The following is a 14,309-nucleotide window of genomic DNA, read 5'->3' on the forward strand; positions in this document are numbered from 1 at the left end:
TGTTAGACTGGAATGTGTTTGCACAAAATATTTAGCTAGCAGCCTGAAGTGGTAAACAAGTTAACAGACTGCATTTGTCTAATTCCTGTTGAGGGGAAAAAAAAAAAAAAAAAAAAAAAAAAAGCTCAGTACACTAAATAAATCTAAATAAATGGTTAGTTATAGATTGTTTGTCAGCTCTCTTGATTTGATGGAGGAATTGCAAAAATAGTTTTAACATCTCAGCAGCATGCAGGTTTTCAGCTGTTGCTGGTGGCTCGTGTAAAAGGCAGAGAAGAACCTGGATGGGAGATAAGGTATGGTAGTAAGGTGTTGTATCCTCTCCTGAAAATGTTTTTGGGAAATAACAGGTAGTTTTGCCTGGAAAAAACTACAGACCTTTAAAAGAACAGGAAAACAATAGACTGCTTCTCAGCAGGGGCAGTTAGCAGAATCCCAGGTAGGCTAACGAGTGAAACAGAGATTTTCACATGCTCAGGGCAGCTGTCAGTCTTGAAAGAAGCTGCTCTGAGAAGTGAAGCTGTGAAGTTTTCAGCAGACCAGGTCCCTCTTTGTGGTTGCGTTGTTTCAGGGACCGAAGGGCCATGAAGTGTTAAAAACACAGCTGCTGCGTGCCAAGCTGGACGCGGTTCAGAGCTGCGCTCTGGTCTCACATGCGTCTGCTCCTGGAGAACTTGAAACGCTGCCCACAGCCAGGAGCTTTGGAGCACAACTGCTTCCCCCTTTCCTGTTAGAAAGCGTACAGGCTTTCTCTGTGCAAGGGCAGCTACTTGGGCACAAGGCACGCAGATAAATACATCTGGAATATAAAGAGGAGCAAGTGGAAAGGCAACCAGAGCCAGCTGCAGCTCCAGGTACAACTCTGCTACGTCGGGAAGTGGGCTCCAAAAGCTTCCTCCTCTGCTTCCCAGGAGGTAGGTGCTGGGTTTCTGTTCCTCACCTCCGTGTTCTGCCGCACTGGGTCCTCCCCTGGGCAGCTTCTCTCTCGTCCTGCCCACCCCGTCATGCTTGCATTTATTGCCTTCTAGGTGCAGCTTCTGCTTCGCAAAAATCCCGTCCAGGCGGCTGCACTTCCTGCTGTGCACACCGAGCACTTGGGATCGCCTGATCCAGCATGGGTAAGAGACCCCCGGGATCTGCAGGGGGGTCTGCTGCTTTTTTCTGCAGTTCTGCACCGTGTGAAGTTTGTGAGCGTGTTTGTTAGTGGGGTGGACTGGTAAGGAGAGGCACAGCACAGGCGTGCGTTTCCTCTATTAAAGGGTTTACTTCTTTAAGCTACTGAAAGCTCCCGTGGTTGTAAATAAATAGCTGTAATGCTATCAGTGGCTGCTCTTTACGCTGTCATTAAATGTGTGTCCTAGTACCTCAGCATTTAGAAACTGAAATAAGTATCTGGATTTACTGCCGTAGTTGAATGTGGATGTGAGTGCCCCTTTCAGGAAGGTGGTAAACTGAGGACCCGAACTCCCTTTCTGGTTATATCATTTTTACTTTTATTTCTGGATGCCAGGAAATGAAGAGGACTGAAGTAGAAAAGTTACTTTGCATGTGAATATATTATTGTATAATTTACAAAGTGGACACTTACCTTGTGATTTCACAAAAAAAAAAAAAAAAAAAAAAAAAAAAAGTTGTAGAACTTAGAAAAACACCCATAACTGCACAGACAAAAACAACTTTTGCTTCTGACTCAGCAAAAGAGACTGGTTTTGGTTATCTCCCTGTGGTGAATGCTTATCTTTTTGTGCTTTTGAAAGTACTAATAGCACAAAATAAACTGTGTACGTTTTACTTCAGTTCCTAAAAACTGCAAGTTTCAATTTGCAACCCATGATAATGACGGTTTTGTCTAAATGGCAGTGGCAGCCTTTAAGAAGTAACCAGGCAGTGTATAAAGAGTAAGTTAAATGCTGTACCGTGAAGCTTAAAGTAGCCTGATGGTGATTAATTGGTTACAAGGTTTGGAAAAGTATGCACTTGGCAGTGTATAAGATGAAGTCTTAGACTGCTCTTCAAAAATGTAACAGATCATTAAAGTCTCCTTGCGTAATTTGTTACTTGGAAAAAGATTTGGATTCTAGAAAGAATGTGCTTCTTTTGCCCCTGTTCTGTAAGGCCTGTTTCTTGGCATGCATATACTATAGCTGATAAACTCATTTCTTTTTTTGCCACTTGGGTGTTTATTTCAGCAGCGTAACCTGGCACAGTCATACCATGCACCAGATTTGCCTACCTTTGTTTTTTAATGTCAGCATTTAATCAATGCACACACTGAGGCTGAGTGAAGTTTCTATTTCCTCAGGCTCTGTGAAAAGCGCAGTTTGGCCTAGATTTATTCTACCTAACTTTAAGCTCTCAACAGAGGTGCCTAATCTATTGCCATGTTTCTCCTAAACTCCCTCTTACATGTAGGCACCTTTACAGTTTGTCTTAAGTGGGCTGAAGAACTCTGTTGCCATAAAATAATACGAATAAAAAGGCAAAGTCTTTGATGCTCCCTTCCTTCATTTCAAGCTGTTAAACCCAAACTGTGAAAGAAAGGACTTCTTCCTTGTGTAAATAGTTGCCCAGCTTACTATGAAACTGTGCTTTATCAGGTAGGATATTTTTTACAACACTATTACCTCTTGTTGTATATCTATAAACATCATTATACAAGACTACTAGTAATTCCAGGTTAATCTGGGTATAGCACACCTGTGCCGTGGCTTCCTCAGAGGCTTTGCATGTCACCTAGGAACGTTAACACACTTGTTACATAAGTATTTGTGGTGGTGGTCCATGAAGGATCCCAGTTTTGTTGGGTTTACTGGTCCACTTGGTCTCTAGCGAGATGAACAGGACAGGTAGAAAGACATGAAAAAATACAGAGCAAAAGGAAACTAGATTGGATTCTTCAGTTCTCTTTGCTCTCCAGAAGTGAGAATTGCTGTAAACAACAGTAAAAAAAAAATAAATAAAAATTGCATTTTTATCAGCTCTTAGTGCATATACACAAAAAAACTGCATAGGAATGAGGAGAAGCTGGACTCATTGTACCTCCATTTGTGAGGAAAAAAAGGAAAATTGTACAATGAAGCAATTAAAGTTAAATGCGTGTGTTCTTCCTATTAAATTAACGTGAGCAATTGGTGGTAGAGAAATGTTGTTTTATTAGGAAGATGAGGAAGGTGGGCTTTGTGAATGAGGAGCTATCCATAAGAGAATTTGTCTGCAAAGGTGTAAGATACAGGGGAAAAAAAAAAAAAAAAAAAGTGTTTTTGTCATAGCTGGAGCATGCAAACCACATGTATGTGATAACAATGTCCCACTTCCTGGTGTTCAAAACACTTAGCCAGCTGCCAGATTGATGGGGGCTCCGGAATGTAATGATTTATATTAATTTGTTTGCTGTGTAAATATCCGTAGTTACTGTACATAGCATGTTGCTACAAGATGGTACAAATCAGTCTCATGACAAAAACCTTATTTTGTACTCACAAATGAGCTTGGCATCATATAACAGAAAGACTTGCATCATCCTCAGATATCTTGAGGCAGTTAGATACAATGGTTTAGAATAAAAGAGTGTTTGAACAAGATCAGAGGGAAAGCAGAAACAAACAAATGTAAGAGGAAATGTTCCTCATCTTGCTGTATGTTTTCTCTGGAAAACAATTTTGCACAAATCTTTTTTCTCAAAGTAATCTGCAGAATGCTGCATTTGCAATGCTAATTACACTGTGGTCTAATGCATACTGAGTGCCTGCTAATTTAGGTGATTGAGAAAATTGGAATAAAGTTTAAATTATGGCTTTTTGTAAAACTTAGACATAAGTGGAACAAAGCAAACTTTCTATTTTGCGTTTTCAGATAAAAATGTTTCACAAAGAATGTGAAATTAAACCTAAAGTACTAAATAGCTCTTTTTGAGAAGATCTTGTTTTTAAAATTATGAGCCTCCAAATGCAATGAGTGGATTGCTTGAAGCATTTTGCCTCTAAAGAAAGGTCCATAATTAAATGGGCAATGGATCTGTTGCTACCTCTGGATCTGGAATCTTAGGCCTGCAGCATTCAGGACAAAAAAAAAAAAACACAAACAAACAAACAAAAAAACCTCTTTTGTATTTAAATGTGGCAGTGTCAGAGAATGGCAAACAATTAGCTGGTTGGCGTATTTTTGTAAGGTGGGGTCTCATGAGAGCAGAGGGGGAAAAACCTGAGAATACTTCAGGGTAATATTTTCTTAATTCTAGCCAACAGTTTATTGATACAGTCCTCAGCATACATGTTCTGGTGACTGTGCTTGAGTAGAAATTGCTGTGTATGAAGCTGCTTTAATATTACTTTAGATGTTGATATGGATCCAAGCTTGTACAAAGGGAAATAAGGAAGTTAGAAATAATCTGAAAAAGTTATGAAATGTTATGTGTAAGCAGCGAGTAGTGCTTCATGAAGATCAAGCTCTTAATTCTGAATGAGCCTAAAATAGGAGTCGTGTCTTTTTGACAGTGAACGCATCACTTTCCAGATAGAGAATCTGTGCAACTGCTGCAGTCCCATTCCCCATTGAAGTTTTGAGGGTTTATCAGTGGTTTTGACTGTCAGAAAACAGGAGCATTGCTTCTCAGTCTTACACGCTCAGCTTCTATAAAGTGTTGTCTTCTTCCCTCCTGACACAGAGCCCAGCTTTCCACGAGACTCGGTCTTTTTGTCTGCTTTTGTGGGGTTCTTCTAAAGTTATGGTTTCCCCACTAAGCTGTTTTCCTTCTGCTGATTCATGCTGTAGATGAGGAGCTAGAAATGGTAAATATGGAATTGCCAGTTCAAGGAACAGAGGTGGGGGTCTGAGTTTCAAATAGAGAAAATGTGTAATGATTCGTAATTCCCCTTTCTCTTCTCCTTTTTGGTCGCCTGCAGTATCACCTCTTACCCAGGTCATAAATCCTTAAAAGTCACCACTTCTTCAGCATTTATATGCAGAGGAAGACTGGAGGCTTTCCAATAATAATAAAATGGGTTGTTCAAACTGGGCAATCTGGCTACTTATTAATCTGGCAGTGATTCAGCAGCTATCTCTAAAACATTTAACACAATTTTCTTTAAATCCATAGACCATTGTCAGATATGAATGTGGTTTAAAATAGTGAGGTTGAACTCTTTGAAATGAAGGCCAAAATTTGCCATCATTTTTGAGTGTGGAGTGTCATATTCAGTATATTTTCAGAAACTGAAGTAATTTCACCACTAACTGGAGTCAGTGAGACTTACAGGTGTTTGGTAATGTAAAAATCAATGTAAGATTCATCAATCTTTGAATTCAAAGCCAATATTATTTTATAGGTAAATTTTAAAATAATTTAGAGACTTAAACTTCTTTGTTTTCCTCTAATCAGCAAAATGTGGAGCATGTGGTCCAGGATATGCAACTCCTCTGGATGCCATGAAAGGCAAGTAGTGGGATCTTTTCTTAAATCCAAGCCATCAGTAAAGGAATTGATTTCAAATTCAGTGAAGATCAGTTAGATGCCTTCCAGAGTGGCTAATTAGCAAGGCCAAGTAGACTTCAAATACCAGAAGAGATTGGATTTCATTTTGGACCCAGCTGCACAAAGCATGCAACCTCTGTTACCATGAGTTCACTGAATCATAGTGCTAAAACAAAGCAGATTAGGGTTTAGATAAGTGTGCAGATATAGGATATAGGATGCTAATATGCTGCAAAATAGAGCTTATTCATAAGAACATGAGGTACAAGTTACCATAATTTAGCTTACAAAAATGATTCTTCTTTATTTTTGGGTGGAGAGCTTTATAGACTGCACTCAGACTCTCTCATAAAAGCAAGTGATTTTTCTACGAGAGAAGAAAAGAAAAACTGGAGAAGGGACTGTGTGACATAGTTCAATGGGAAGCTTCTCATCCACTTGTAGCTGTACTAAAGTCATGCTCTGATCTTCCCAGCACTGTTGGGTTAAATCCTGAACCTTACCAAAGCCCTTGAAGCATTTTGCTGTAGCCTCCATACAATGGAAATGTTACCTCCATACAACGGAAATACTGAGGTCTGGCTTCCTAGTTACCAGTGAGGAAGAATCACAGTTCGTAGACTTGGAGATAAAAAAAAAAAAAAAAAAAAAAAAAAAAAAAAAAAAAAAGAGTATTTCAATATTAACCTCATTTTTTATAAAGTGGTTTGTTCCAACACATTAAACAAGACTTCTACCTTGAAAGGTCCCCGGGAGGAGATCTTGTACCTGCCCTGCATCTACCGAAACACTGGGATAGAGAAGCCTGACTACCTGGCCACTGTGGATGTTGACCCCAAATCTCCCCACTACTGTCAGGTACCCATGTGTAGAACAGCTCTAGTGCTCCATTTTCTAGGGAGATGAATATTTGGGTTTGCATTCACTGCTTCTAGTCTTACTTCTTACTTCTGATATGATTTGTAACCCTTCCAGTCATGAACTTTCCTTCTCTGCTCTGTGACTGACTTCATGTTTTGTTTCTCTTTTTTCATAACTTTCATATAGGTATTTGCGTTGAGAATCAATTAAATCCTCTGCTGTTTTTCTTACTAGGTTAGTCAAAATAACATTTACCTTGCTAGTCTCATGACATGTTCAGAGCAATGCTTTTGTGCTAAGTGTTGTAATAGTCCTCTTCGTAGCACTGTTGCTGATTTATACTGAGCATAAGCATTAAACTCTAGAAGGTCTTATTTCCTTGGGGTGTGCCAATAGCGTGGACAGAGTTTATAGTATAGGATCCCTGATATCATGGGAAATTGTACACATTAGAAATCTAATCCATCTACTTTGTGAATGGAAAGCTGTAGGTAGCCATCTACCAGCACTACCAGATCCCAATTATTGTTAAGACTGATTAGTTTGTTGCTGCGAACAGCATGCTCTAAACTGTATTTAAACATTCAGTGCTCATATGACTTAAATTACCGAAGATATGTTTGGACTCTGATCTCCATATCTTGAAGGAGCAGTGAATCTAGTTTGACAATGTAGATTTTCATAATTTGTTCTTTTTTTTATATAACTACTGCTTAGGTTTTTATTGTAGAGGAGTGGAGGAAACAAATATCCTGAACATTTGACAGAACTTAGCTGTTATCTTCAACTTTTCTCAGTTATACAGGGGAAAGGTAAAAAACAGAAGCAAGAGTGCAAATTAACAAGTCAGTTTGCAACAGTCAGCCCCAGCTGTAATCAAGCAAATCTTATAAAGTGTAAGACTTGCAGCACATAAACAATTGATGGTTTGTTTTTTTGTCTTTTTTTTTTTTTTTTTCCATATTATTATTCCACGTCTCCTTAATTAGCTGGAACCTTTAAAAGATTTGGATGAATTTAATAGCATACAACATTTAACAAATGCTATGCAATTGTGATGTCCAACTTTCTTCGCCTGCTTTACTGTTTCAGCTCTGCGTATCTCACACTGAATCTGCTTCCTGAATAACAAATAGCAGTTTTCTTCTGCTCTTTATTAATTTATGCTTTGACATAAAGACCCATTTCTTTGCCTAGGGGAAAAACTATCCTAGACTGAATCTTAAGTATGTCTCTGACTTTGTAGGTCATCCACCGCCTGCCCATGCCCAATCTTAAAGATGAGCTCCATCATTCAGGGTGGAACGCCTGTAGCAGCTGCTATGGGGATGCTTCAAAGAGAAGAAATCGTCTCATTCTACCAAGTCTGATCTCGTCTCGCATTTATGTGGTGGATGTGGGAACGGACCCGAAGGCTCCTAGAATCCATAAGGTATATTTTGGTTATTTCTTTTATATATATATATATATTTTTTTTATTTTATTTTTATTTTTTTTGACCAAGAGATGGTAATTTTATGGATCCCAACTTAAAATTAGAATAGTGGAGTCAGAACAGATTTAGATACTTTTGCCAAATATTAGGAACTTGTGGGGGTTCTGAAACTCCTACAGTTTATTGATAAATTGCACACAAAAATCTTGCAAGTACATGTATATACAATGTCAAACACTCAGAAGTTAGGAAGTTTCAGAATTCAGCCTGCCTCTGCAATACAAATTTCAGTCAATGTGTTTGCACGCTGTAATATCATTTCTGACTAGCAGATCACAAGGCAAATTCATATCTGACATGGTCAACACATTCAACCGAGCATATGTTTTTCAGAGATCCTAATGAATTCAAATTTGATGGGATTTCTACTGAGCAAAACCAGATCTTCTCCATAAAGGACACCTCCTCCTTGATTTATAATCCTTGTTCCTAAACTTACAATATGTAGATTTTTAAAAAGAAAAATCTAGTAAATTATTTAATATGGAGAAAATAACATTTTTTGTTATCTCTTGTTCTTTGAAACAAATCATTTATTTATTTATTTATTTATTTATTTTTAAAAAGCTTCCACTTCAATAGAACTCATTTGGCTTAGGTTTGGTTTGGATACAGGCTTTTTACTTTGTACACACCTGTTCAGATTCCCTTCTCAGACAGTGGAAAAATACACATTGCTGGAGTCAGATTTGTCTAACCTAGTTTAGACAACTGTATTAGGATAAGGATAAGGGAATTATGTCCTGAAAGTGTCTATATCTCTATTGATTATAAAATAAGCATAGAGGACTAGCTTTGATGTAAATATGTACACTGTCAGAATCGATACTTGTGTCCTGGCTTCAGTTGGGATAGCATTAATTTGGGTGAATCCTACACCAATGGGTAAAACTTCAGTACAGAGTGCCAGAGACAAATTTAGTGTACTTGCCAAACATGGCTTTTGAAGACAGGTCATAATGTGTAATGAAGGAAAATGTTAAGTGATCCTGCAAATGATCTCATTCATAATCTTACAATTTTGAGATCTTTAGAACATTGCCAGACTTTAAGTGTTAATACAGTGGAATAAAACATCCCAAGGGTCTGTTCCTATACAGTGGATTTTGTTTCGAACTGTCTCTGGCAAGTCTCAAAGATTTTTTTTCCTCTGAACTCCAAATGAGAGCTGACATCTGAAAATCGCACAGTGGTGTTTCTGCCATTATTACTAATTAAAACAAATACAGATGCATGTGTCTCAGTGGTGCATGAATTAGACTGTTGCTGTTTATGTTTTTGAAAAGAACAAACATATCTATAATGTCATGGATGGTAGTGTATTATTGGCTAGAGTAGAAAGCAAGAGGTGTCAAGTACTCAAAAAGCAAAGTAGCAAAAGAAACTGCTGCCCTGAGGCACACACCATTCCCACTCTGAAACTTCTGCTCTTACTGGTAAAATTGGTATTCCATAATCTTAGCGAAGGTCTGGTTATATGTATACTCATTTTAGGTTGTGGAACCAGTGGAGCTGTTCTGGAAGGGTAATGTGGCTAATCCTCACACCTCTCACTGTCTGGGCAATGGTGACATCTTAATCAGCTGTTTGGGAGATCCTTCTGGCAATGGAAAAGGTATTAATCCCCTTTGTTATTTTATGGAATGGAATCACAATATTTTCGTTAAGCATAAGATCACATTTACAGAGTGCTTAGCAAATAGATATTTAAGTATTAATATAGTATTTATCTTTTTTAACACTTTGTGTCTTCTTCCATTTTGTATCAGGTGGCTTTATTTTGCTCGATGGAGAGACCTTTGAAGTGAAAGGAAACTGGGAGAAAGGGGAGAAGGTCCCCCCCTTTAGTTATGACTTCTGGTATCAGCCACGGCATAATGTTCTGATGAGCACTGAGTGGGGAGCCCCAAAAGTCTTGGCAGATGGGTTTAACCTCGCTGATGTAGAGAAAGGTGAGGGATCGTGTGTTTAAACTCTCAAAAGTAAAAGTGGTTTTTCATTAAAGTTAAAATAATCTCTTATGTGCTTCTTTTTGTCTGACCTGATCCCTTAGGGCATTATGGCCGTCATATTAATGTGTGGGACTGGAACTCTCACACTTACATTCAGAAAATTGACTTAGGGAAGGACTCCATTCCTCTGGAAATCCGATTCCTCCACAATCCAGATGCTGCAGAAGGGTTTGTTGGATGTGCTCTGAATAGTACAGTACATCGGTTTTACAAGACGGAGGTAAGCAATCGAAGAAGCCATGGCAAACCTAGCTGCTTCAGAAATCCACCAATCACTTAGGAAATAGAACCTGATTAAAAAGAGAGAGAGCTCCTAATTCCAGTCCAATTCTAGCCAAGCAATACCATCATGTCAGAGAGAAAAACATCTAATGATGGTGAGGATAAAAGCAATACCATGGGTTTCATGAAGTTACCATAAAGGTCCTTCATGGCTGAGCAGTTGCAGTTGGCAGACTTTCTGAGTATCTCTGCAGCTGATGTGTGACTTGTCACCAGTGACAGCCTGTGCTGCCTACTGCTCAGCCACTATTTGGGAATACAGGGAAGACCTGAAGTTAGAGCTAGGATGGTGTCATGAACAGGGGAGCATAACTATTGTCATTTTGGAGGGCAAGCTGGAGGAGATAGGATGACAGTCTATAGGACATTAGCAGTCTGCTGCTGTTAGAGCAGTCTGAGATGTTGTTTCATTACTAACACAGCTCATTCTCAGTGGTGGTGTACTTACTGTCCTCACCCCTTGGTAACACTTCACTGCAGCATGTGTATCACCTCCGTACAGGACCTGTTAAATAAATAGTACTGTTTGCTTTTCCTCCCTCTGTCATGCTAGCTTCTTGGCTAACTTCAAGGCACTAATAATGCTGTGTTTTCTCCTGTGCCTTTTGCAGAAAGGAAACTGGGCAGCAGAGAAGGTGATTGAAGTACCCAGCAAGAAGGTGCAAGGATGGCTTCTCCCTGACATGCCTGGTTAGTACGAGCATGTTTGGAGAAGAAATGGGGTGTTCTCCTCTTCAGTTCCTTTCTGCAGTGTAGCTTTTTGGGAAATCTTTATGTGTTCAAAAACTTTCCTTGTAAAATACTAAGTTTCTGCTTGGATTCTTTGTATAACATGATGTAACCAATTTAGCTTTGTTTATGAGCCACCAAGTGGGAGATCCTGTCAGGCCTCTGCTCTCACATTGCTCAATGATTGAGGTTAGCTTCTATAGAAAAATACTTTGTGTTTGGGTCTTGGATATGAACTCACAGTAGTTCCACAACAGAACTATAGAATAGTCCTGGAAATGCTGGTAGGGTCTAAACCTCTATTTGAGTAAGCACAGAGTTTCCAAGGATGGTTGCGTTTGTTCAGCCCATTTCTTAACATATTTTTCTGAGGCTAATATGACTGGAATTTCAAAAGATCATAGGCTTGTGGTTTTGATTGTTGCTCGTCTAGTCCATTTTGTGACTGCTACTGCATCTTTTCTTGAAGGTCTTATTACTGATATCCTCATCTCACTGGATGACAGGTTCCTGTATTTCAGCAACTGGCTGCACGGAGACATCCGTCAGTATGATATCTCCAACACTCGCAAACCCAAGCTGGTGGGTCAGGTAAGCCAGCCTCAGAAAAGCTGTCACATACAAGGGCAGTACAACCTTATTTCCTCCTTTTCAGAAAGGAGGAAATGGCAATTTACCCTTGCTTGAGAATGATCACTATATTGCTTTCATGTTCCTTTGATATCCAGCACCTATTCTCACACCCTCCCTTGGTTACAGGTGTTTCTGGGAGGCAGTATCATAAAAGGTGGACCTGTAACTGTAGTGGAAGACAAGGAGCTGCAGTGTCAGCCAGAGCCGTTTGTGATCAAAGTAGGTTTACTTAACATGCATGTTGTAATTTGTCAGCACACTGCTAATTATAATCTGTTTTGAAATATCCCTACACTGCAGTCAAAGGTGCAACATATAAAGCAGTATCTGAGCAAGTTTATATCCTGGCTTACAGCCTGGGTTGCAGGTATCACATTTCAGCATGGGCTGGCGCTAGTAAATCCTGGTAAGTGTTCTGGGTCCCTGATGGAATTGTACAAGTTGTTTGACTGTACCAAAGGCTGTGTAATTACATCTTCCCTGCTGTTGTTAGCTAGCTAATTTAAAGCTAATTCAATGCGTATACATCACACTGCCATCATTCCTTCTGATAATCTTTCAACAACTGAAACACTAAACCAGGTCATGTAGTATTCCTCAGTGTCCCTTGTGTGTGTGTGTATATATAAGTTTTCAGATAAAGAGTTTTATAAAACTAGTCAGTGTGATAGAAAAATGAAAGAATATTAACTGTCTCTGGCCATGATTAGTGTGCATTAATATTATCACTGCCAAGGCAGCCATGTATGCAAAGTGTTATTGGAAGATCTGAACATATTGTGCAAGATCTGAACATACTCGTGACTAGATCTGTTGTCTACTGAAGATGGTTTGAGGAAGCTCCACATAATCCTTTTATTCATACTGCAGTTTGTAACCTAGCTGCTGTATAGGCGTGTTCTTATTCCCAACAGTGTTATGCCACCCATCTCTTGCTTGATTTTTTTTTTTTTATGCTTTCATCTAAGCACAGCATCGTGATCCATTCAGCCCTTACTATATTACATTGTTAGTTCTGTGAAGTAAGCAAGACCCATCTGAGTTGGCTTTGAGGCTACCTCTTAATAAGAAATAAGGTTCCCCAAAAAAATGTTTTCTCTACAAAACAGGAAGATTTGTTACTTCAGTGTCAAGAATTTCAGAATGCTGGATGGTCCTCTAAGTAGCAGGCCTGTCACGTTGTTTTGTTTCTCCTTGTTGTTGCATTTCTTTTGCTCAACCTCTGTGGCAGCTTGTCTTGACTGCCTTGTTCTCTGTTACAATTTTAGGGGAAGCGAGTGCAAGGTGGACCTCAGATGATTCAGCTTAGTTTGGATGGGAAGAGATTGTATGTCACCAGCTCTCTCTACAGTGGATGGGACAAGCAGTTCTACCCAGATCTTGTCAAGTAAGTACACCTCGGTGAAAGGGATGACTGTACAGGCCTGTGTTCAAGATTTTACTACTATTACTTAAATAATAGTGTGCATATACCAGCTGGTCTACACAGGCAAGGAGACTGAATGCAGTAACTTTTTATGCACAGATCTCCAATCTGGATGTTTCACTCACAAGCGAGAATCCATCTCCCTCCTTAACAGGCACAAAACTCTGGGTCTGTACACACTGGTAAATAAGAATAGGAAGAAACCAGTAAATGTAGCCTAGCCTTCTGTATTACTTCCAAACTGCCTTTAAGCACAGCAGCATGACTATATTTTTTTGTTAATCAACAGTGGAAAAGATGATCTTCCAGGTGTCCACAGGAGGGCATAGTGCAGCTTGCCTTTTCCTTGTTAATTAACAACAATTCGCTGCTATGAATGAACTATTTCACTCATTAATTGCTAATATGAGGTTGCAGATTTTACTGAGGCAGTGTAACTCACTTTTTAGGCCTGCTAAGGCCTAGTTTGAATCTGGAATTTAATTTCCTTTCTATATTAAACAAAGAAAAATCCTGCCCAGCAAATATGAGTCCTTTTCCCAATGTCTGTTTTCTTGTCCCTTTTTTCAGGGAAGGCTCTGTTATGCTGCAGGTTGATGTGGATACTGAAAGAGGTGGATTGAAAGTGAACAAAAACTTCCTAGTGGATTTTGGGAAGGAGCCTGATGGGCCTGTTCTAGCTCATGAGATTCGTTATCCTGGAGGAGACAGTACCTCAGATATCTGGATTTAACTGTTGTATGGAGCTGTTTTCTTTTTTCTTCTTTCTTTTTTTTTTTTTTCCCATGTTTGTTTCGTTTGATTGTTTCTCCCTCTCTCTCCTCCCTACCCCCACTTCTGATTTTATATAGGTGAATCAGTTCAGCCAGGACTTTGTCCGCTGTCTAAATTTAGAATTCCATTAGGGTGAGCCACAGAAGCTCCATTTTCTTCTCATTCTCTGAGGCAGCCAAGTGAATCTTTCTGAAACATGATATACATCTCATTTATTTCTCTAATCTTTGCCTTAAGTCCTGTGTAATCACTATTGACTGCAGGTTTTGAGGCCGAGCACATTGATCTTTTAAGGATTGTTTGCCAGGTGGTGGTGGTGAAGCTGTTAAGAAGTGTACATTTCATGGGCTTGTCCCAGAGCACAAGTGTCCTTTCCCTGCAAAGCTTAATTTACTCATAAATTGATCGGTGTTATACAGCAGACACAGCATAAAAATAATGCGTATCTAATCTGAAGCCATGTGTTTCCAGAGCTGGGTTATATTTTAACATCTATGTATGTGATATTATAAAAAATCAGCAATAAAGTTGTTCTTCGAGTAAGATGGAGCTTCACTTTTTTTCTTCTCTTTAGTATATCATCTTTTTCTGTTTCAGAGAACATAAAATGTAACATCATTTCAGAAA

At 39.1% G+C, this 14,309-nt stretch overlaps 1 protein-coding gene across 5 annotated transcripts; it reads left to right on the top strand.

Moving 5' to 3' along the window:
• The first annotated feature begins 647 nt into the window (after window positions 1-647).
• Window positions 648-14,211, top strand: LOC309888571 (methanethiol oxidase-like). 5 transcript variants are annotated; one of them, XM_082780979.1, is made up of 13 exons: window positions 648-914; window positions 1,029-1,118; window positions 5,378-5,431; window positions 6,216-6,328; window positions 7,578-7,763; window positions 9,321-9,441; window positions 9,596-9,778; window positions 9,880-10,058; window positions 10,732-10,810; window positions 11,319-11,440; window positions 11,609-11,701; window positions 12,751-12,869; window positions 13,479-14,211. In XM_082780979.1, the coding sequence occupies exons 2-13, from the start codon at window positions 1,115-1,117 to the stop codon at window positions 13,639-13,641; spliced, it is 1,416 nt and encodes a 471-aa protein (XP_082637105.1). In that variant the 5' UTR covers window positions 648-914; window positions 1,029-1,114; the 3' UTR covers window positions 13,642-14,211. The 5 variants fall into 5 exon arrangements, with proteins under 5 accessions (XP_082637105.1, XP_082637109.1, XP_082637108.1 ...); XM_082780981.1 differs by having other exon boundaries at window positions 653-918; XM_082780980.1 differs by having other exon boundaries at window positions 653-854.
• The last annotated feature ends 98 nt before the right edge of the window (window positions 14,212-14,309 follow it).

This window comes from Aythya marila, assembly GCF_965140915.1.
Source record: "Aythya marila genome assembly, chromosome: 29".
Lineage (NCBI taxonomy): Eukaryota > Metazoa > Chordata > Aves > Anseriformes > Anatidae > Aythya > Aythya marila.

What these genes read in the sequence shown, in the direction of transcription:
- LOC309888571 (XM_082780979.1), top strand. An exon ending in AATCTCCCCACTACTGTCAG is followed by an intron (nt 6,329 to 7,577) that starts GTACCCATGTGT and finishes CTGACTTTGTAG; the next exon opens with GTCATCCACCGCCTGCCCAT. An exon ending in AGGCTCCTAGAATCCATAAG is followed by an intron (nt 7,764 to 9,320) that starts GTATATTTTGGT and finishes TACTCATTTTAG; the next exon opens with GTTGTGGAACCAGTGGAGCT.